At 40.0% G+C, this 24,690-nt stretch overlaps 1 protein-coding gene across 1 annotated transcript in view; it reads left to right on the top strand.

The window, feature by feature from the left end:
- Positions 1-24,690, top strand: part of sfswap (splicing factor SWAP) — a 108,900-nt gene that overhangs the window by 52,967 nt on the left and 31,243 nt on the right. Inside the window, exon 13 of the mRNA XM_083564042.1 lies at positions 2,619-2,803. Coding sequence (XP_083420168.1) covers positions 2,619-2,803 — 185 coding nt within the window. The remainder of the gene's footprint in view (positions 1-2,618; positions 2,804-24,690) is intronic.

Here is a 24,690-nt window from a genome sequence, read left to right as displayed (position 1 = left end):
CCAACACTATATATCTAAATATACCTGGGCACATGCCCATTGCATCTTGCGATACATGAGAGTTTCACAAAATGTCCGAAGCAAACAATTGTCTTTAACATCATTTTATGGGGTCTAAATGAACACCACAGCTACAAACTGATCTACTTTATCTATGTACAACAAGCCCCTTGTGGCTTTAGGGCTGTGCATAGTTTTGACTATGTAATTTAAATACTTTTCATCTTCCCATGGCCACCGATTTGTCGACTATCATTTATTTTCTAATGTGAACATTCAAATAATAATAAAGTACAAAATTATTCAGCAGGCACTCGGCCATCTATCAGTGACCTGATGTTAAGGACCAAAAAGGCTGTTTTTCTTTTATGAGTCGTTTTTACAAAACTGCTTTTCGGGACATGTCAGAGCAAGTCTTGCAATTTGTCCTGTTTTTCTGTCCACCCCTGTCTGTTTCTCCACACCTTCCCTCTTTTGTGAGGGTTGTGTGTTTTTTCGCTTACCTATACCCTTCCCACTGCGTTTCATATAACGCTGCTTGGCGGAAGTCCTATTTTTAACCCGGAGGATAAGCACAGTGTTTTGCCACCCTTGTGTAATCACCTCGTTTTCCCTCCGTTTTCAAGAAGACCGCCGAACGAGCGCTTCCTACATGCTACCAAACGGAATTGAACTTCAGCTCAATTGAGAAATTTTACTTCGACCTCCTTCAAGTCGTTTTCACTTTTGCTGGCAAGCTCTTAAAAGCCCAATCATGGGTTTTTGCAACTGTATAAGCTGTTCTCTTGTTTATCAGTCAGGGAAGGATATGGGGTGACCATGAATCTGTCTTCCCCATGCTGTGACTAATACAGTGGTGCAGTCAAATGTACCAGCTGATTGTATCATCTGTTAGAGTGGATTTTTTTTTTTCTTCATTGCATTGCAGTTACTGGTAGTTTGAGCCACCATATGGGAAATTAACACTGCCATTATACTGGGGCTAATCCCATACTGAGGATCCCATTATCTCCCTACTAACAGTAGTGATGATTAGATTCAACTTTGTCATTACACAAGTTATGGTACAAGGCAACAAAAGGCAATTAAATGCTGCTACATAATGACTTTTGTTTTGTCAGATTTTTGCAGCCATAATAGAACGGTTCAGATTAGAGTTTGACCGATTCATCGGTTTTGTCGACGAATCGGCGCCGATAGTTGATGCTGGAACTGGCAGCAAAAAATCCATATGGATAGTTTTTCCAGGTTGCGTCTGCGGAAGAGAAAGTCCACTGTTATTAGACAGTATGAGAGCGGCCTCTAGAGGCGAATCACTGATGCCACGTGCTGTTTGTTGAACTGTTTTTATTTGGAATGTTCCTTTTTGTTTTAAATTGAAAATGTATATTTATTGATAAAATTTATATATTCATGGTTTTCATTTAGCACATTTTCAGATTTTTTTTTTTTTTTTTTTTTTTTTTTGTAAGTTCAGTATTGTATTACATTGTTTTATATTTGTTTGTTCGTTTTTAAACCAGTATCAATTTAAAAAACTATCGGTCAATTAATCTGCAAGTACGATCCATCCAAGCCATAAGTACTGAGTAGTAGTAAAATCCACCATAGGTTGACCTCTAAGATCAACATACCTGTCTCGAGCTTGCTAAGTTGCTAAGTTAGGAATGGATCATAAGCATCACGATGCAGATTGGAGGAATATTCCATGGAGCTACAGGGTGACAGTAACTGGGACTCTATTTGGCCATAAGTTTGTAAGCCTCTTAGTTCAAATCATGCACTTCTAATTGTGTGGCAACTTTTTGGGAAAGACTTTTATACATTTGGTCACGTGTATTCATACCTTTGATGATCTACTGTACTATTGGAAGAACTGGGAAAGGTGGATCAGCTACACAGATCTGGTTAGACCCCAGAAATACTTGCCAGAAGTGGCTTGCAGTTGAGATGCCAAGGCACTGAACCCAACACCTTGCTCGAGTAACATTTCTGAATCCTGCTGAGGTTATAAAGGAGGAACTTTCAATACCAAGTTATTTTATTTACACAAAATATTGAATGCGTTTACACGACTTTTGTAACGCGTTTAAATTGTAAAACGTTGCTCTGTTTGATATGTTGTACACTTTTCTGGTAACAAGCTCCAGAATCCTTGGTTGCATTCTGATTGATAAGCAGCACTGCAATGGGGAAGGGGAAGCAGCTTGTATATTTTGCACTTTGTGTTTTTGTTTGTTTGTTTTCTCCTGAGCATTTTAGGTTTTAAAAAGGTTTGACATTTGTTTAAGGTAGTTAGCATTGAGCAAAGACTGCGGATTGAGCAAAGACTATTTGCACAAGTCTTGGCTTGTGCAAATAGTATCTAAGAGGGTCAGCACATGTAAACTTTCTAAATACAACTGGCTTCTATCATAAGTGAGGTTTCGATATACAGGTAAATTCCTACTTTGCGGTTTGGAAATGTTTTTAGTGGTTATCTTGGAGCGGGATTAACGTTGAACCAAAGCCTCAGCAAAGTGGAAATCTTTGATCATTCACTTGAGCTGCTTCTGAATTCCAAACTTAATCTTCATCAGTAGCACTTCTAACCCTTGTTCTCTTTCCTTGCCTCACAGCCAAGCAGAAACTGGAGGACCGTTTGGCAGCTGCGGCCCGCGAGAAGCTGGCTCAGGCTTCCAAAGAGTGGAAGGAGAAGCAGCTGCAGGCTGAACGCAAGCGTAAAGCCGCTCTGTTTCTGCAGACACTGCGAGGTCCGGAGCCTGAGCACAAACGGGCCGGCGAGACCTTCGCCCCTGCCGAGGTATGCTTATGCATTCTGCTCCAACGCTGTACTACATAGTGGTGTGGTGTGTTTGAAAAAAATGTATTGCCAGCACCGTTTATTTTTAGCTTCAAACCCGGCGCCACTTTCGAAATTTTATTAGATTCGGCTATTTTATTGTCTTTACTATTGCGTTATGGCTCAAGCACATTTTTTTTTTCCAATAGACTGTAAGCATCTGTCTTGGCTTGGTGGAAAAATTTTATAGCTGTCACGGACCACTGTATAAGAACCCCCTCTGGAAAGGATTGCGCTTGCCGTGCTGGGCCTGCAAACGAAGCGTAGAGGAGTAATGTATCTCTCCTGGGCCACTGGGGTCCTTTAGGAACCTAACAAAGAAGTATCCAAGGCTGTGTGAAACCAAAGCAAACAAAATAGCAGGCGAAATCAGTGAAAGTTTTACCCCTTAAACAAGTCTATACGTTCTGTATAGCGCCTGTGAAGAAAAATGTGGAGAAACATAGTCTTTTAATAAGAGGCACATGCAAGATACTTTAGTTTATATGCAAAAATAAGGTCATTTAACCGTATGAAGATTCATGAAGACATTGACATATTTTTACATTCCTTTAATGAGGGCAGGTCGGTCTGTAACAGAAAATATCATGGGCCGATATACAGACAAATGAGCCTTAATTTTCAAGAGATTTATCTCCTTTTAAAAGAGCATTATTACGATCATAAAGAAATTTTTTCATCTTTATTGCTACTGAAATCAAAACATTTACTTAGGCCTATGGTTGGTGGATGAATCTAACAAATGATTAGGCTATGTTAATAACTAGAGGTCGACCGATTTCACTAAACGCTAGGTTGGATCGTATTTGCAGAATAATCGACTTATAAAAAAAAAAAAAAAACCTCCATGTAAAATAGTACTGAATTCTATTACAAAAAAAAAAAAAGGATTGAATCATGAAAATGTGCTAAAGGGAATACATTTGAATGTATTCATTACTAAATATAATTATCTAATTAACCAATTATTAACAATATATATAATAAAGCGCTCTCTGTGCAGCGTGCAGTCTCACGTGTAAAAACATTGAGCATGTAGCTTCAGTGATTCGCCAAACCAGTATTGACAGTGGACTGGATTATTTTTTTTTTTTTAAATATGTCACTTGCACTGTTCAGAGGGCCGTTCTGAATGTGAACAAGGGCCCTATTTGGCTTGAGGGCAATAGTCTGGAGACACTTAGACTAGGTGTTTCCAAACTTTTTAAAAGGCTCTGTATCTGGATATCTTTCCTGACTCCTTCGCACTTCTACATCCGTGAGAGTGTAAAGTTTTCTACACTGCGTCTGCTGGGATTAAATGCAAGCTCTTAATCTTGACTTGTTTTGTCGCCAACAAGCCCCAATTTCCCTTGCGATAACGTGTACGGTGACAACGTGCCGGCCTTCTTCCCGTCTTGTCGCTTGGGGGTCCCTCGAGTGGTTGAAAAAAGGGCATCACCAAAAAGAAGACTTTTGTTATGCTTCTCTTCGGCGAGTTGTATTAACACGTTCGGCGGAGTGGCAAATTTTGAGCAGTGTTTGTCTCTGAGCACGGACCCACGCCTAACACACTCTCACATCTTACACATTCAGGCTTTACTCAACTCATTCAACATGTCCCCAAACCCCCAGTGGGCTCAATGATCTTGATTGACGTGTAAACCAGGCTTTAACAGGGCACTTAACCTTACTAAATGATTCTACTTCTGTGATTCATACTAGATTATATACTCTGCCGCATTGGACAAGTCATAAATCCATTTGCTAGCCATGGCAATAAGTAGTTTAGTTCTCATTCCATTTAATTTTTTTGCCTGGTTGCCTGGAAACCTAATTGACTAGGCTAGAAATGGAATAAAATGTCAATAACAAGCTATTTATTGAACAATTCTTCAATACTCAATGAGTCGTGGATGTTATCCTTTAGTTTGATGTAGTGTTTTTTTTTTGTTTGTTTTTTTAGCACACTTGACCAAAGGTCAGCATGTCATCGGTCATTGTTTGGCTTCAAGGTAATCTGATTAGAGTCAGAGGGCCGATCAGAGATGAACCCATTTCTAACTAATGGATTGTATGTCACCTGAGCACGCATTCGACTGGTGAAAGCCAATGTGCGTAGCGCAGCAGGTGGTGGGATTTGGAACAACTAGCATGCATACTGGCCATAACATTTCTAGTCTGTCTGATTGCTCGATTCTGATTGGCTAAATCATTTCAGCATGCAACACAGCTAGTATGTAGATAGGGTTGCAAAGAGGTGGACAATTTCCGGAAACTTTCTATGGGAACTTTATCGGTTGAATTTTGGAAATATTCCAAGTTGGACGCTTACCAGGACTTTATAGGAATCGCACACTTTTTAAAATTCGATGCATCAGTTTTTTTCACTTATATGCTGAATCAGTGAATCTTACCATCCCTAATATGGACATTATAAACTGCTAAAAATAAATTTAAATAAATAAAAATATCAAGGCTTGACAAAACAGTTAATGGAAAGACTGCAGCTAAAACATGAACATGAAACCACTGAACTGTGAGGAAATCAATAGAACAATACCAATAGTGCTCCCTGAAGTGCCTTTTAATACACAGTACATACAATGATGTAATATAGAGCAATCGATGCGATTTCGCTAAGCAGATATGCTATACGTAAAAGATTTGAAATTTATGAGGAAAACAACCAAAATTATTTATTTATTTATTTTTCTCTAAATTGAATGAACTATTTCCCCCTCCCCCAGATTGTCCATTCATCACATTTTAGCCTAGCTTGCATATCTAACATATGGTCCTATATAAATAGTAGTCGTATGTTATAAAAAAATGTTTCTTACACATTGCTCGAGTCTCTTAGTGCTTGTTGCCCAGTGAGAGTTCCAACTGTGCTTTGCCATGTTTTTTCTTTGGCAGTGTGCAGTTGAAATATGGGCACACAACTGACACAGCTAGCTACAGAGCCAGCGTACGCCAAGCCGGCAACTTAACCCTGAGTCGGCTGCCGTGGTGCTAAAATGAAACGTAACGAACATTTTGACAACGATTTAGATGTTTTCCTGCTAAAAGCATTCGTATAAATTGTTGTGAGTTTACACATATGGCATTTAGCAGACTTACAACTTACATTTATTTTATTCATACAACCAAACAGCTATGGGGTTTAAGGGCTTTGCTCAGGGGCTCAGGAGTGGCAGCTTGGTGTGGCATGAACTCATGACCAATACCTTAACCACTACGTTACCACCTCCCCAAACCTCAGCAACCATTAAAAAATATGGTTTATGTGGGTTGGAGCGTGGACCTTGAATGGCCTGCTGTCGAGCTCAGACCTCCTACATCAACATCTTCCTGAAAGAGTGACCATTAATATGACAAAAAACAAGGACAAAATTTTGAATGGTATGTTTAATGTTTAACACAAATGTGCTGACGGTCCATTTTCATTTATTTTTTGTCCTCATGATTTCTACCTGAGGACTCTTACACTTGTCATTGACTGGCTTTCTCTGGATTACTCACCATGCTGTGTTTCATTCCTCCAAACCTACTTGTCATCCCTGACTCAAATCTTGTCCTCCCAGCGATCAGTCATCTGTTGTTTTGTTTTTTTTTATCCTACTCATGACCGCTACGTCACTCCTCTCCTCATTGCCGTCTCGCTGCCTCATTCACTCAGCCGCTGCTGTCATCCCGGTGTCATTTCATGGGTTGTAGCGGTGCAGCTGGTTCGCTCTCATTAGCAGCCTCTTGGTTTTCCTTTTTCCATTTCCTTCTCACGATGATGCGTATCAGACATGCAGGTGGCAAACGCAGGACATATGCCGGGTATGTGTTCAGCATCCGCGGCGGAGCCTCCGCTCCTATTATCATCTCGCAGCAACAAAATCGCAATTCTGACAAGTGTGATCCGCAGAATGTTGATCACAGTACAGCTTGTCAAGACCATATGCGCTTACATATTAATACGGATTCCAGGCCGGGGTGCATCATACTCACGCCCCTGGTTTATATTTTGTCTGTTGTTTTTTTTTTTTTTTTTCTCTTTTTACACACACACACACACACACACACACACACACACACACACACACACAATCCATTAAAATCGCAGAAGTACACTTACTATATGGCGTGCAATTAATTTTAAATTATGATCTATAGCAGGGGTCTGCAAACCTTTTTTCTGTGTTTTGGGAGGGGGGCATATAATCTTTCTTTAATAGGGGTCGGTCTGTAACAGAAAATTACATGGGTCAGAGTGACATCCAGTATTATTATGGAGATGTTATTTACATTTTAAATGTATTTATTAGGCCAATTAATACTAGATTAGTTCTATTGTTTTGCACGGTACAGACAAATGATGTTTACTTTCCAAAAGATAGATCGCCTATTAAAAGAGCATTATTACGGTCATAGACATTTTTTTTCATATTCATATATGAATGTATTCATTAAAAAGAATATACATCCAATTAACAAATTATAAATGAATAAATATAGCGCTGTCCGTGCAGCACACAGTCTTAAACGTAAAAACGTGTACGCCCCGATTCGCCTTGAGAGGCCGCTCTCGAAACGACAGCGGACCGGAAAAACTATCGGTATGGATTTTTGCCAATAGTCGATGGTTCCAGCGATCAACTATTGGTGCCGTGGTATGGATTTTTGCCAATAGTCGATGGTTCCAGCGATCAACTATTGGTGCCTTGACCTCTGTTAATAACTGAGGGAAATTTTAGTTCAAAAGCCGACCTTTTCAAATACAGATATGAATAATTTAAAATACAATTTTCTAAATAGGTCACTGGCATTGTCCAGTGTTGTTTCAAATGTGGGGGCGGGTTGTAGTTTGGAGACGCCTGATCTACAGGGAGGAGATCGTGATTGTACGTATGTAGTTTGTTATTTAGCTGCTTAACAATTGTTTGCCAGTTTTAATAATCACGCCACACCAACATTGGGATCCAAATGCATATAAATATATCAACTATTAAGCCTCATGTTAAATTAGCATCTTTGGTACAATATGGGAAAGTGTGTGTGTTTTTGTGTGCGCGTGCAAATGGGATGATTCACTGCTTGTGTGCTTTAGACGTCATGCATTGAATTGACATCGTAGATGATCTCGCTTATGCCAGGTCACTCGGCAGGGTCAACTAGTCAAAGCTGCCTTTGGTGTTTGCGCTGCAGCGACCGATATCATAAAAACACTGCTTGGTTATGCGAAATTGTTTTATATATGGATTAGTTACGCTGATTGAATGGATTTTAATAAAGCGTGATGAGAGCAAGCGAGAGAGAATGAGAGCGAGTGAGGGAATAAGATTTAATGTGAGAGTGAAAATGAATGAGTGAGCAAGTGGGAGTGAGAGAAAATGAGAGAGAGTGTGAGTGAGGGAATAAGAGAGAGTGAGAGAAAATGAGTGTGTGTGAGAGAGGGAATAAGAGAGTGTGTGAGACGGGGAGTGAGGTAATGAGAGTGAGTAAATAGGAGAGAATGAGAGTAAGTGTGAGGGAGTGAGAGAAAATGAGAGCGAGTGTGAGAGAGGGAATAAGAGAGTGTGTGAGACGGGGAGTGAGAGAATGAGAGTGAGTAAATAGGAGAGAATAAGAGTAAGTGTGAGGGAGGGAATAAGAGTGTGTGTGTGTGAGAGGGAGTGAGAGAGATTGAGAGTGACTGTGAGAGAGAATGAGAGTGAGTGTGAGGGTGGGAATAAAAGAGGGAGTGTGAGAGAATAAGAGTGAGTAAATAGGAGAGCATGAGTGTGTGTGTGTGAGAGAGGGAATATGAATGAGTAGATGAGAGAATGAGTGAGTGGAAAAGAAAGAGATTGACTGAGGGAGTGAGAGAGTGATGGACGGGGGAGTGAGAGAGCAATTGACAGAGGCCATGAGAGAGAGAATAAGAGTGAGAGAGTGAATGAGAGAGCAATTGACGGCGTGAGCGAGCGATTGACAGAATGAGCGTCAGAGAATGAAAGTGAGAGAGTATGAGAGACAAAGAGCGTGAGAGCGATTGACAGGGAGTGGGAAAAAATTAAGAGAGGACGAGAGAGAGAGCAATTAAAAGAGAATGAGAGCAAACAAGAAAGGATTAGAGAATGAGTGTGTGCACGAGAGGATGAGTGGAATAAGAGAGCGAGTGAGGGAGCATGAAAGAAAGAGTATGAGAGCAAATGAGAGAGAATGAGGATGCAAGTAAAAGAGAATGTGAGAGGGGGAGAGAATAAATGAGAAAAGAAGGAATGATAGAAATTTGTTTTACTATCGACTTTTCTGCATGTTAACGTTTGTTGCGTCTACGACGTTTGATTCTCTCCGCAAGCACCTGGTGGAAGGACTGTAACTTGCACTTCCACACGTCATCACCACCTCTGGTTTGAGAACCAACTCGATTCTGATTAGAATGGATTTGCTTTGCTTTTCCCCCTATAGACCTTTTCCAGAACTTTACTGTCGATGTCAGAAAATACAAGCCAATATTTTTTAACCCCTTTCAAAACCATTGGGGGATTTTTTTTTTTCTCCCCTTGGAATACTAAACATTAATATACAGTAATATTTCATAATAATGGAAATATATGCCTCAGAGATGAAGTACGACACTGCATCGAGCCTCCAGAGCCTTTTGTAGAGCTTCATCGCACTCTACAGCTCGGTAATGAAAGATGATCTGGTTTGTTCGAGAAGCCATGTACTTTTGCTCCGGAATTTATACAAGTCTTCAAAAAGTGAATCATCGCTCGCTCACCGTGGTTTATATGGCAGCTGAAGTTTCTCAGCGAAGCGCTGATTCATACTTCTGCACAGTTGCATGGACGTGTACATTCAGCAGGGCACAGAGAGGGGTGAGATTATCTTAAGGAAAAGAGGCAAATCTTTTCCCCAACCTAGCTAATTTTTTTTGTGTGTATATGATTTTGATTCAACACAATGTGATTCATTGCAATGGAAAAAATCTGATGCTGCGCAATTCAATATGATGCAGATAGTTGGCTTTTATTTCTGGTTTAGACAAACAGCAAATCTCCAATTTACTTAAGTGCCTTCTGAATTTCACAAACACGGCTTTGTAGTGCAAAAGAAAACAATAAAATAAAGCCAGATGTTCTTTTCCTGGTCTGTCTGCAGGAAGATGCAGCTCTACCTCTGCCACGTTAATCCATATTCTATGTGACTTTCACGACACGCCTCGGTCTCCGTAGTGTTCTATTTCTGATGATTTATTTTGTGAGTTGCTCAGTGGCTCCTGGTTCCATAACCTCAAATGACTGTAGAAAGATCATTACTCATAATCTTACATTCCAGTGCTTATGTTAGTTCTCACTCTCCAGTGTTCTGTATTGTTTAAAGACTATAATCACACTCTTGATGTCACCCAAATGAGGATGGGTCCCCTTTTTGAGTCCTCTCAAGGTTTCTTCCTCATAACATCTAAGGGAGTTTTTCCTTGCCACAGTCCACAAGGAAATGCTTGTGGACTGATACCCCCTGATGCTGCTCATCAGGGGGTAAATACACATCGTTTACCTTAACTGTTAAATTGTGTAAAGATGAGTTGAGACAATGTCCTATAGGAATAAACTCGACTTGATATTCAGGTAGCGGCGGCGGTGCTGAGAGAACGCGCTCGAGAAACTGTTTAGTGAGGAGAAATCGTTCGACATCAAATATTGTTAACAATTTATTGGTCACTTTCGAAATAATAAACGTATAGTAGAGCATCTGCTAATAATTATAATATAAATAAATAGTTTTCGCATCGCGATACATCCTTAACTTTTATGCCGATGCACCGACACGAATCAGTGAAACTTACTATGCCTATATGCCTGTGTGTGTGTGTGTGTGTGTGTGTGTGTGTGTGTGTGTGTATGTATATATATATGTATATATATGTTCAGACTGTGATGATTTTGTAGTTGAAGTAGTTGTGTGCCAGTGATACATCGGGTGGTGGACTTTTTGCAGGACTTTCCTTTCACACAATGTGGAGCTGGCGTGGCGATAATGTCGATTTTTCTTACAGCGAGCTTCTCGCAAGCCAGGATCGCTCAGAGCGAACATTAATAATTTTTCCTATTAGAAAAATGAAATCCCAATTAGGACGCCGTATTTCAAAAAAGCAAATTTGCTCCTGGCAGTGATTTTCATTTTCTGTTTGTTCCAAGTTTATTTAGGTGAGCATAAACAAATTTGCAATCCAAGAATTGTTGCTCTTTTGTTTCCTACTGGCCCCGGAAACACGAGCCTGTAGAAAACAATAGGGCCATTTTTGTATCGGCTCTTCCAGCGATGCAGAGAGCTTAATTATACCAACAAGAAAGTAGAAGTTGCGTGAAGTTTGTGCTCATACCAATCTTACGGTCAGGTGCCCACAAACATTCAGCCAAAAAGGGTTTCTTGTCTTCTCTAATTGAAGTTGGAGGGAAGCTTAGTGGAGGAGGCATCTGGGTGGCCAGGTGGTGGTGTGAGCAACAGAAGAAGCGTTCACGTGCAGATCCGGTTAAAAGCTTTATAAGTAGATGTTGGTTTTACTGAGGCCCTTTTTATATTTGAATGAGAAAAAAGTTGTGAATTCAGCAATGAAAATGTTTGCTTGGAATTACAGAGGTAACAGTAAGTGGTTACACCATGCAGAAGTTCCGATATGACGACAGGTTAAATGAAGACTCATAATCTGCTGATGGGAGCAGCTGAAAAAAGTAGAAGAGATCCTACTCTATGTATCTTCTGTGTGTCTATATGTTTACTAATACACTCTTGTTTATAGCTCTTTTGCACATTGCACTGTATGACACAGTTACAGTAGGTTTACTGGTCGGAGCTGTTTTGTGTATCTGTCCCACATCGTCTTGTGTTGTCTTTCTTTTGTCTGCTCTGGTTGCACACGATGCATTGTGATGTAGATCTAGGTTGTGTGACGAAGCTCTAGGTTGTGTGACGAAGCTCTATGTTGTGTGAATTAGATATGTTAGGTGATGTAGATCTAGGTTGTGTGATGTAGCTGTATCTTGTCTGATGTAGATCTAGGTTGTGTGATGTAGATGTAGGCTAGGTGATGTAGCTCTAGGTTGTGTGATGTAGCTCTAGGTTGTGTGATGTAGGTGTACATTTGATGTAGCTGTATGTTGTGTGATGTAGATATACGTTTGATGTAGCTCTAGGTTGTGTGATGTAGCTCTATGTCTAATTATATATTTGCATCGGTAAAAAAATTAATAAATATATATATCTTGCTGTTTTTTCCCAATGCACCAGGGTTTGATAAAACAAAGCGATTCTGAAACCAGACCAACGCTGCAGGAGGTGCTGAAAACAATCGGGCCTGTGTAAATGTGCCTGGTATAAAAACAAACGTCATTTCTGCGAGTTTAATTACTCTTAATTAATCCTTTAATTATTGTGTAGGTGCTTTTTGTTTTGATGATGAAAAAGTGACGGGATTGGTATCTGATGAACTGAGTCGGTGCATGTTCATTTTGATGGTTTCCTCATGGCATTGAAAAAGTCATTAAGTGGATTTAGCAAAAATTAGTTGCTATAAATGGCAAAGGATTTTGATGGTTTTGATGAATGAATAATTCACACTGTAAAGTTGTCTCAGTGTGTGTTGTTTTTTTTTTTCGGTTTCACACGGTTTCAAACAGCAATTTTAATGATAAAAGCATGTCTTCCAAGCGCCCAAGTATGTCTCCTGCTTTTAGGGAAGCGGAAAGCCTTCAGTTTAGAGCAGAAAATGAAAATTATAAATCAGCATGAGGCAGGAAAGACTGTCACAGTCATACCACCATCTTTGACACATATATTTTGTATAGTTTACCTAGAAAGGTACAATAAATTGCTTTGTTTTGCCATATATTCTGCTGTAATTTGGTCAATTAAAAATGACAGTACATATCTCGACTTGATATTTCCAAGTTCATAAATCGAGTACACTGTACAATATATAAAACATCATGAGAAAAGCATTAGACCAACAGGATGTAGTTATGGATAGTTGTAACCCTAACCCTTCACCTACATGATCTTTTTTTAGGCAGACACAATCTAAGGTTAGAATCTAGCCAAAATAAAAGCAATTCCACGTTGTTTGTGTAACAATATTTATGTCTCAAAGCGTCCTAATGCCCTGATAAACAAAACATCACCACATCATTAACCGTGATCATTTCCCGAAAATTCATCCAGTGTAAAAACAGAGGGGTTTTTGCAGACGCAACAGTTATCCAGATGAGCCAAAACAAACACATCACGCCAAGATAAAGAAGTTCAGGTTAATACAAGTTGTGCTTTACTGCCGAAGCCACTCATTAAAAATCTCGGCAGGAAGCACGCACGGAAAAGTCGTTCGGCTCCTTTATTTAAAGTCTGTGCCACTTCCAACCTCGAACTTACTCGTTTAATATACTGCCACAGAGTGAAGGGTGAAACGTGGAAGCCGACACGTAATTCCGAGAAGGAATCATACCGCTAATAATAACGAGCGAACATCTGGCCCTCGAAAAAGGCCTCTTGAAGTTATAAATACTGCTCGCTTTCTACCGCAGTCATCTCCACTTAGCCGCCTTCTCTAACGAGTCCGAGTGACTCGAAAGCTCCGCCTTTTGCTCTACAGTAGATTAGCAGGGGGTGTAAAAAGGGTTACACCGTAATGGGCAATTCTTTCTGTCTAGTGGAATGGAGCGTAATCAATATCCGACCTGTTCTTCGTTCAGGTGATATTAAATGACGCGTTCACACGTAGCTTAAAACAAGCTATATGTATGTTGATTTTATAAATCAGAAGTGGTCCAATGACCAAAGAGCATGCATCTATTGCAGAGGAAGAGTTATTGCTCTACGGTTATAAAGAACTTCATCAAAACACCAGGGAACAGCTGGAAAGCTGCGAAACAAGGAAAGTGCACTGGTTGAAGGTTTCTGACAAATGAAATGCGTAAATGTCCCCCCTGTTGTAATCAACATCCCCCCCCCCCCCCATTGATTTTTTTTTTCTCTCACCATATATTACTTTCTTAATGTCAGAGCCACCACATGAGCTTGGGAACAAGTTAAATACAAAATATTCAATTCAGTTTTTTATTAATGTGGCACCTTTAACTATAGACACTCTCAAAGCAGGAGAAATAAATTCTACAAAAGAAAAATTATTAATTTTTGTTTTACTATTCATAGCCACTTAACGAGGCGAACTTTTATTATAAGGCTCTAACAAATGGATCAGATAAATAATTCCCTCCCGAGTAAGTAAACCATTGTGCTGCATCCAATCTATCCCACATAACGTGTAGAATTCAGGAAGCTCGCCGTATTATTCTTGCTCCTTCTACAGCAGGTCGCAGTGGACCTGGTTGCAACAGAATTCCCTTTTCACCGCTGCTTAGAAAGCCATGAATCCTGTTTTGGGAAATCAGCCTGCAACAACATTAGGATGAGCTCTGAAGGACCAAACAATCCTGGATTAAATAATTAACAATCAAATCCAGCTAATTGAGTAATCCATGCACAATTAATTGACCAGTGTATTTCCTTGTGGTCTTACTGTCTTTAAAAAAAAAAAAAAAAGCCGCCTGTCTGTCTGTCTGTCTGTCTGTCTGTCTGTCTAGCCAGCTAGCTAGCTGTATGTCTGACTACTTATATGTATAAATGTCTGTTTATCTGTCTTTGTCTGTCTTTCTAAATATTTGTCTGCATTTGTCTGCAACACATTGTCTGTCTGTCTGTCTGTTCAATTTTCTGTTTAATTATCTGTCTGTTGATGTGTCTATCTGTTAAACTATGTCTATTTGTCTGGCTCTCTCTGTCTGTCTGTTCAATTATCTGTCTGTGTTAACTGTGTTTATCCATCCATCCATCCATCAGCACTACAGGAGGTGAAATTGTAATAATTACAATAATGTAATGGGAAATTGCCCCAATGTCCCAAAACATACATTACACATAAAACCATCGTTTTTTCGTGCAGTATCGAATGCTGTAGTCGAGCATCATTTGAAGAGAGCTGGCTGAACGTTATTCTTCATAACCTGAAGACAGAAATGTCACATCTCATCAAGTCTCACACAGTTTGCGTTTTCTTGAATAAAGGACTTTTCTGTCAGCTTAGCGAGAATGCCAGAGAGGGAAAAAAAAATCTGTAGAAAGTCTAGTTCAATTTCTGAAATTCAATGAGGCCATACATATTATACACAAGTTCTTTCAGCATTTTTTATGCTGTAAATCAGCAGTGGTATTTAGGTTCTTCCACCTGCCAGGAGTTTGCATACTTGCACCCTTTTTTTTTTATTTTTTTTTTTTTATATATAAGTATGAATCATAATTATGGGCATTTGAGCTGAATGGGCTTTTGAGCTAAGGTTCCGATCGTCCAACAGATTGATGTGGCGGTAGTTTATTTCTTACAACTGTAGAAAAAAATTACAATTATGCACCACAAACCCAGTCCTCCAGGTTTTTAGTATTTAGTTTTTTAGCTCAGCTTTTGTAAACTCTACGGACAGAAATACTTTGAAGAAGTTCCCAGCCATGTTTGTTTTCCTATTCTGTAGAAGGGTCTTTAGATGTGGTAGCATTAAACATTTTCCTTCACTAGGAGGCCTAAACCTGTTCCAGCATGGCTTGCCCCTGTGCACAAAGCCAGCTCCATGAAGATATGCTTTACATGGGTTGGAAGTGATCAATAAATAAAAATTCAATTAAAACCTTCAACACAACCTCTTTACTCTGATATACAATTTTTTTAATATAAATTATATTAAAAAAATAATTCATAATCAATAAACATTTATTTTACTGATGCACACATCCGGCAATTAAAACCGTCCATGTGGAAACATAGCAAAAGCATTCATATTTGTTAATTATGTTGACTATGTTGATTAGATAATAAAAATCTTGAAAAGTATTTATTTAAGGTACATTTTAAACAGATAAAAATGTGCAATTAAGTTGTGGTTAATCGTAAATTAATTCATGACAATCATGGGAATAATCACGATTAAATATTTTAATTAAAGTGGATGGATAGTTAACATGCTTTACTCTGTATGAAACTGTGACGGTGTTACCATGGTTACAGTGGTAACTCATTTCGAGCGCCGAATAAACTGACTGTAATGACTCTTTTAACACACCCTCCAGCCAATCAGAATTGAGTTCTCAGATAGACCATGGTATACAATTAACTAATATAAATGTTGGGAATATACCTAAATGCCAAAGAAGTTTTTTTTTTTTTATGAGGAGCCATGATGTGACAGAAAGTCAGTACTGAGGTAAATGTCAGATCGTACACTGACTTCATTCGTGCGTTGGTGACAATATAGTGCAAGTGGTATAGAGGTTGTAAGCTAATGTTCCAGCAGTGCCACAGAGCCAGCGTGTAGCCTTTAGCAAGCCCCTTAACCAGCATCTGCTCAGCTACCAGATTCCTCATGACTTGTAAACATCTGGTAAATGAAACGTAACTGAGCAATGAGCCGTAACTAATCTCCATCTTCCTTCCCACACATCCGCGTAACAAACAGAAGGCTAGAGTAAATTACTATTTTTTTTTTTTAAATAAATAAATAAGCCAGACCTTCCGACTCCCGCGTTAACGAAAGTGTCCCGCGCATTTAATCACACAGGAAACAACACGTCTCCATGAGGTCCTTTCATTCCAAAGCCTAGATTGTGTAAAGTGTGTCCTGCTCATGCTCCAGGACCCAATAGGATCTCTATAAGACCACAGAGACATTACTTAGCTGTGTTTCCTTCTTCTTTTATTGGACATTTATTGCCAAGCTGGACCTAATGAAAGCAAGCAGAACCTTGCAGACCCTGCAGCAGGACTAACATTTGAAGTGGAGCGCCTTTTTTTTTTTTTTGTTAACTTCAGTTTTTCTCTTTTTTTTATTCAAGCAATGAAAGAACAGAATAGAGTCAACAGAGCCCGAGAAAATGGGTTTACACTGGAAAGTTTGGCCGTATATGTTCATGAGCTTTCTTCAGCTAAAGGGGTTCGGATGGTTTGTTTGCCTTTCTTGTTGGAAAATCCCGTGCAGAATCAGAGATTATTTCATAATAACGCTTGCCTGAATTTGATTTGATCCGTATGGCAGTTTTTTACAATTGATATTACCCAGAAGCAGCTTTACCAATATAAAGTTTAGCATCATGAATTAGTCCCTTAACCTTCAGCCCTAATGAGCGAGCGATTGGAGAGAGAGAAGCAAGGAAAAACTCTCTGAGATGGTATGGTATGAGGGAAAAAACCTTAAGGAAAAACCAGACGCAAAGAGGAAGTTCATCTTCATCTGGCCTTCACCGGATGACCATTCATTGTAGTTCCATCTTCGTTGAGATTATCACCTGTTCATTGATACACTTGAATGCAGAACTGTTCATCTAATTTGTATCTTTAAACCAATAAAGCAGATTGTTCCTATTAATTGTCAGGGTTCCTACGCATTTTGGAAAAGTCTGGATTTGTATTAGGGTGGGGAAAGAACACGGCGTATTGAAAAATATTTGGTTATCCATACTATTGCCCTATTCGGTTTTCTAGAATATAAAATTGAGTTTTGTAATGCATTAGAAAACTGTGTATTCATCTAAAAAATGCTCAGTGTCCACACTTTTGATTTCACTCGTTTCCCAAAAGTTGTGCATCCACTGGGAAACGTTTACTCGATACGGGAATAACAAAACATTCGAAAGCATCCGTTTTCAGTCCACGCTGGACATTTTCAAACGTATCCACTTCGGAAAGCGTTTTTGTTGACCGAAGGCCAAAACGGGAAGAAAAGGAAAATCTATTAGTATTGAGACTGGATTGGATCTGCCCAGCTGTGATTGGTTGCGACTAAAGACATGCAAAGCACCCAAGATTCTGACTCCGATATTGTATCGTAACGCACGTTATAGTTGGAATTTTAAATCATTATTTGAGATTAAACATGGTCTTAAAAATCTTTATGGAAGTCTGCATATTTAAATGTGGAGAAGTATGGAATTTTAGAATTGTAATTGTGTAGAAAAGCTGAATTTCAAGTCGACACGACTAGCAGGCATGGGGCAGCAGGGAATCTACTGTCATGTGGAGACCGAGTATTTGATTCAAATATGTCATTTGGACTTTTGCCTTTGCATGGCTCATGTAGATTCTATTATGTTGTGGTACTAGATTGAGTTTCAGAGAAGGAAAGTCTTTGTTTGTCTTTACTAAACTAATAATAATAAAAGAACAGACACATAATGTGTTTTGAAAGCCATGTGTCTTTCCCAAATGCAATTTCTCGCCCATGCTTGACATGCAGATCGTTAACATTCGAAGAACCTTTTCCAGTTGTCACAGTGATTTGGGCGTTTTTATTCTTCAAACTAAGAACATTCAATGAAAAAAAAAAAAGGTTAACCTCCATCAACCAGCTTTGTTGATGTCAGAGTAGATTCAGGGCACTTTATATTACCTTTATTTAACCAGGTAGAAACTCACAGATTAAAAATCTCATTCACAGGAGTGACCTGGCCAAGATGAGCAGCAATACATTCAGTTACAGACTTACACATCACAAACACAGTTAAAACAGTTACATTTCACAAACAAAGTTAGATTTCACAGAGTCATCTTCCAGGTACCAGATAGTTACTTTGAACTGGTCCATGGAGAGAAGATTTTGCAACTTTAATTTCGATTGGATAAGATTCCAGTCAAATAGTGCTGCATACACAAAAGATTTCTTACCCAGTTCAGTTCTAGCAAAAGCAACTGACAGCGTATAGCAGTTTTGACATCCATTAGTCCGTTTACTGAGTAACAAGTCTGAGTCTAAACCGAATGGCCTACTTGCACTCAGGGTTGTGATGTACGAAATCCGGTAGAATAGTTTCCGTTCGGCTGAACAGTATCATCAAACGTTTGTTTCTCTCTCAATCTTATAGTAAAGTCGCAGTGTTGTTTGAAGCAATCAGTCGAGCCTTTTTCCAGATTGTTTATAAGAAGGTTTATAGGTGTTCTTATATACAGGTAGTCCCAGACCTTTGATGGCAAAGCTTTTCTATGACCCCATTGTAACTTGAAAAGGCCTAGGAGTCTTAAAGAATGCTGGTCAGTATAGGGTGATGTTCTGTAATTTAAGTACATGTTTGGCAAAACAGAGCAATTTACTTTACCATAATGTGTAAATTTGAAAGTTTACTAGTGGAGGGCGGAGCCGGAAAAAATGAGCGGTAAGAACCGTTTTTTTTCCGTCCACACAGAGACAGCGTTTTTTTTTTTCCGACAAAATGTAACTAGGGTTCATTTCAAATGGATTAAATGTTGCGTATGCGAAAGCACCCTAAATGCAACGCTAACATAAAGTAGTTTTTGGTCAATGTTCTCCCGACATTTTAACCGCAAACGGTGTTCTTGTGTGATTTATTTATTGAATTAAAAAAAAATAAAAATTTTTACTTTTTTTTTTTTTTTTTTTTGCATACCAGCAGGAAAGGTTTGGCTCTTGCTCACTGTGTTGATACAAATATTGCTTTGCTCCGGATAAACAAACAGTGCGTAATCATTACGGTTATATTTTTCACCTTGAGGGTTCTTAGGCTAATTAAGGAAATTGTGCGGCTGCGGCAGCCGCCGCCGTGCCAGCTGGCTGCCTTGTGCGCTCTCAACTGATGAATAAAGGCATAAATTGTTCATGGCGGGCGGACGGACGGCTCTCCAGCGACCCTTAAGCCTGGGGCATTGACGTGCTTCAACCATCAATCTCCGGCCCTTTTTATCGATACGCCCTTTGCTTCCGTCCTGTACCTCATTATAGATATTAACTCCAGTACATCATGTTAGAGAAGTATTTATTAAACAGAAAAAAAAGGATCACTCTGTCTTTCTTTTTTTTATTCCTCTTTTTTGAGTTCCGTCTCAGTCAGTTGATGTGTCTCTGAGCTTTGCCGTGTTTCTCTCTCACTCACACACAACTTAAATAGCCATGATTAAGCCCAGGTCCCTTCTGGTGTCTTCCATTAGTCCTCCTTTCTCCCAAGTGTCATGTTGGGATATAGGATTACACCCCCCCTGGGCCACTAGCTTCTCCTGCTCTGATGTGTACTTTGCTCCCAAATTGATTGGGCTCTTAGTCTCCAAACTGATGCTATCTGTTCTAAAGCACCTTTCTCTAGGGAGAGAGGACTATCCGTCAAGGCCTGGTTTAATAAGACAGGCAGCCATCATGGGAAAGTTCCTGCCAATTAAGGACAGAGCCAAGTACCGAGCTGACCATCTACCCCATTTCTCAAATGTTTTATGCATGCTGCAAGGACAGAGGCACCCGAGTGCAAAAGTTTGCATATAATCTTTAATTTTTTTTGTACGATCATGCCTTACTGGAAAGAGAGTCGCATCTTGTACGGTGGAGGAAATGATATCGCTTTAAAATGTCCAGTTCCTTTCTGAAATTTTCGTCACCTCTTAAGCTAAATCGATCCTCAGGATTGCTTTTTAATCCGTTTCTTTTTGATATTTTGCCCTCTGTCTGTAGTCTTTCTGACCCACATTCTTTGAAGCTCTGTTCACGGAAGCTATATATATTTAGCAAGGAATAAAACGCAACAGGTTGTGGTGTTCTAGCGAACGTTTTCAACAAAGAGGGTGTATGTGGTGTGGATTCAGAGACTTGTTTTGTAACACGCCAGCAGATGGCAGCACAAGGCTGCACGCACAGTCACAGGAAGCACCGACATTCAAAAGTCGCTGTGCTGAAAGAAGTCCTCCTGTAAACGTCGGGGGCTGTGCAACTGGTGCTATTCCGTCACCGAGCTCTTCTCAAATGTGAGTTTTTTCGCAGGAAACAACATGATCTCACTTCCACACCCATTCTAATCGCCAGATTAGGCTCTGCAGACTTCGCCCTATTTCCGAAGATGAAGATATAGCTCAAACGCCGCCTTTTGACACCATTGCAAACATCCGGTGCGAATCGCAGAAGGTGCTTGACATGCTTCGAAAATAAAGATTGTCAGGACACATTCCAGAAGTGGCAGGTACCCTGGTAGCGCTGTATTGCCATGCAAGGGGACTATTTTGAAGGCGATAAACGGACGCCACCCCAAACATGCTTTAAAAACTTTTGCAGGAATATAGCGAGATTGTGATGGTTAAATTTGTAGAAATGCAGTACACTGTATTACATTTATAGTGAGTACATGTACTGTACAGTATACAGTTCTGTAGTAGCATAGCAGTTTCTCTGCTTGTTTATTGGTTGAAGTGTCTTATGACGTCAAAAAATAGGCTGAGACAAATTAGTTATGCGGCAAACGCAATTCCGCGATAAACCTGGGGCGCCAGATTCGAACCACGGTAAAGCGGCGGATTACTGTACTTCAAAACTTTTTGATACTACCTCATACACCAAGATTTTCTTTTCCCGTCTGAAACAACCTAAACTCCCTCGGCCAGGCTGCAAAAACGAGCAAATCCTCTTGAAAGACCCCCTTTCTTTCTTAAGACTTTGCACTGTTTGCAAGCTTAGTAACATCTTTACCTTTGATTATAACAAGTCACTGACACTGGAGACTCCTTACATCTGTTCCTGAGCAGCATCTACACTACAACTCCTTGTTTTTATGTATAAAAAATTATCATAATATTAAAATGAGTGCCCTGATATAAACGTGTTTTAATTTTGATTATGGCCTCCATAATCCATTGCTTCTAGTGAAAGAAGCATTCTACATTTTCTCTGCAGCCTCACATGTTAATGAAGGGGTACCAGTATGTTATCCAGCTACCACCAAAACCACCCTACTACTCCAGATCCGTCTTCTGCCATTTCCACCCCTCCACACCTGCTACCACACAGGCAACCACTCCCTCCTCTTGATACCTACTACTACCCCACCACATCCACCTTTACACACCTTGCTTCCACTCCACAATATCCATTTCCCCATAACTGCTCCCAACTCTTAACTCCCTAACCCACCTCCCCCAAAACCCATCCTACCACTCCCTCCTCTCCATCCCTGCTAGTACTACCACATTCTACCACAGTACTACCACATTCACCCCTCCACACTTCCTACCACTCCTGCTCCTACTCCAGTATACCCATAACCCCAATCCCCTTTCTTCTATTCATTCCTCTTTTGTTTTAACCTCATAACCAATAACTTGTCCTTTTTATACCACAATTCTCTTTTTCTTATAAGCAAAAAAAAATAAAAAATTGTTATACATTTGAGGCATCAATAGTTACTTTTAATGTTGAACTATCTTCAGATGGTGTTTCCCCCTGAACAGCCTCCCATCTCCCTTCTCCCATCTTTATTTTATCCACACTCAATTCCACATTGGTAACAGGGTCAGCCCAGGGGTTACTTGCCCTTATGCATACACGAAACTCTCACTCAAGTCCTCTCATCATCTGCTGACCCCAATCAGCAGACTGCCCGGGAGCTCTAAAGAGTATAAATGAGAGATGGGGAGGAAAAGATTGCCCCGAAGTGCGAGATTAAAGCTAGACCGGCTTAAGCATTTCTACTTCCCTGAACGCACCAACACCCCTGCGAGTGCTTCTATCTGCCAGTACTTCACCGGAAGATGACGGAATGAGGGTCGGGAGCCTCAAATTGAACTCGTAAATTTCACATTATTTGTCTAGCATTTTCTTGTTTATGAGCCATGGAATCAGTTTGAAATGTAAACTGAAAGGCTACAATTTTGTCAATTGACTCTTGACGGGTTCTTCAGGGCCACCCTTATGGCATAGCTTCTTCTTAATTACCATGTTCCGGTCTTTAGTGTCAACTCCAGAAGCTCCTAATGAACCTAAGGAATCCCTGGAGAAGTGCAGTAATCCTCACAGAGATGAAAGAACCAAAGCAAACGAGGAAAAGATGCAGCTCCTTAAGCTTTTATGTTGCTTTTCTAAGGAACAGCGTCGAGTGACTAAGTCTTACAGGAGACCATCTAATTTATTTATTTTTTTTGGTGCTGCTTAGAGTTCAGACGTATTTTTTTATTATTTATTTTTTCAAACAATGGAAGTTTTCATAAAACTTCCACAGTAAACTTTCTGGGAATTGCTCCAGAAAAGTGAGTGGAGTTTATAGGCACAATTTTTACGTATTTATTTCCTTCAACTTATTTCCAGTTAGTGCTTTCACTTATGAGGTGAGAAACTTTACAGAATATTGCACAAAGTGTAAGTGTAACAAACCAGTACTGTTAGACCACTGGCTGTTCGATGCTGGCAAATTAGGACGAAGCAAGACTTGGCATTAGGTTTTGAAGCAAGTAGATTGGGATTTGCCCATTCGGTCACAAGAACATCGGTGAGATCAGGAAATCGACAGGAGAAGCCGGTATTCCAATTCATCCCAAAGGTGAAAACCATGTCTCCATGGATCTTGCTTTGCCTTGCAGGGACATGGTTATGCTGGACCCTGTTTGCTCCCTGTAATTCCAATAAAGGAAAATTGTAAACTTTCTGGCAGCAGAACTACATATCAGAGTGATATTTAGGGGCCTTCGTAAGGTACATGTTTTCAAACTGAACCGTTTCGGACTTTCGTTATGGTGGAAAAACCAAAGATGTTAAAACGTAATAGAGGAGTGTGGGTGTGCGTGAGAGAGAGAGAGAGACACACAGTGTAACTCCCCGTGTGTGTTGTCAGAGAAACTGTATAACTGTGTGTGCAAGACATTGTGTAACAGTGTGTGTGTGTGGATGCTTTTTATATGTACAAATGTGTGCTTGAATGTTTACTGCTTGTGTATGACACTGTCTTTGACAGTGTGTGTGTGTGTGTGTGTGTGTGTGTGTGTGTGTGTGTGTGTGTGTGTCTGACATTATCTGTGTGTGTGTGTGTGTGTGTGTTTGTGTGTGGGGTTGATGCTGCTTGTGTATGGTGCTATCTTTCTGTATAACATTGTGTGTGTGTGTGTGTCTGAGACAGAAAAACAGTGTAACTGTGTTTTATGAATGAAACAGTACGAGTGTGCGTATGTGTGTTTTAATACAGCTTGTGTATGACTGTGTGTGTGTGTGTGTGTGTGTGTGTGTGTGTGTGTGTGTGTGTGTGTGTGTGTGTGTGTGTGTGTGTGTGTGTGTGTGTGTGGGGTTGAACCTGCTTGGGTGGGACACTATCTGTGTGTATAACACTGTGTGTGAGTATTTGATACTGTGTGTGTGTGTGTGTATTTATATGTGTGTGGTTGAACCTGCTTGAGTGGGACACTGTATGTGTGTATGACTGTGTGTGTGTTTTATGAATGAAACTGTATAACTGTGTGTGAGTCCCTGTGTGTGTGTGCATGTGTGTATGTTTGAGACACAATCTGTGTGCCTCCGTGAGCAGGTCAGTGTGTTGGAAGTGTGCGATTGTGACTCGTCTCTCTGCCCATATCTCAGGAGAGCGGAGAGAATTAGTCTCCCGAATGTCAACCTATTTTTACCCTGAGCGTTTGAAATCAAACCCGGCCTCTGCCTCTTATTATCCAGCTTTCGGCTATCGCGGACTTTCCCAAGAGCTCGCTTATCAAACAGAATCCGCCATGCTCATCTTCATCTCTCTCACTCCTGTTCTTCTCTCTTTCTCTCACTTCTCTTCTTCTCCCTCTCTCCCACTCCTCTTCCTCTTCCTCTCTTTTACCAAGCTCCACCAAAAGCAGTAGTTTAATTGTATTGAACACAGATTTATTAAAGCTAACTGACCATCAGGTTCGAGTGGAATTGGTTACACTGTATAGGCAAAAGTTTGTGGACATCTGACCAAGATTCGAAGGTGCTTTTTGAACATCCCATTGCATATCTAGTTCCAATTTGCTGTTATAACAACCACCATTCTTCTAGGAAGTCATTCCACTAGACTTTGTAGTG

This window comes from Silurus aristotelis (assembly GCF_946808225.1).
Source record: "Silurus aristotelis genome assembly, chromosome: 16".
NCBI lineage: Eukaryota > Metazoa > Chordata > Actinopteri > Siluriformes > Siluridae > Silurus > Silurus aristotelis.
The sequence above is the reverse complement of the archived record's forward strand: the minus strand, read 5'-3'. Positions and strand labels throughout refer to the sequence as shown.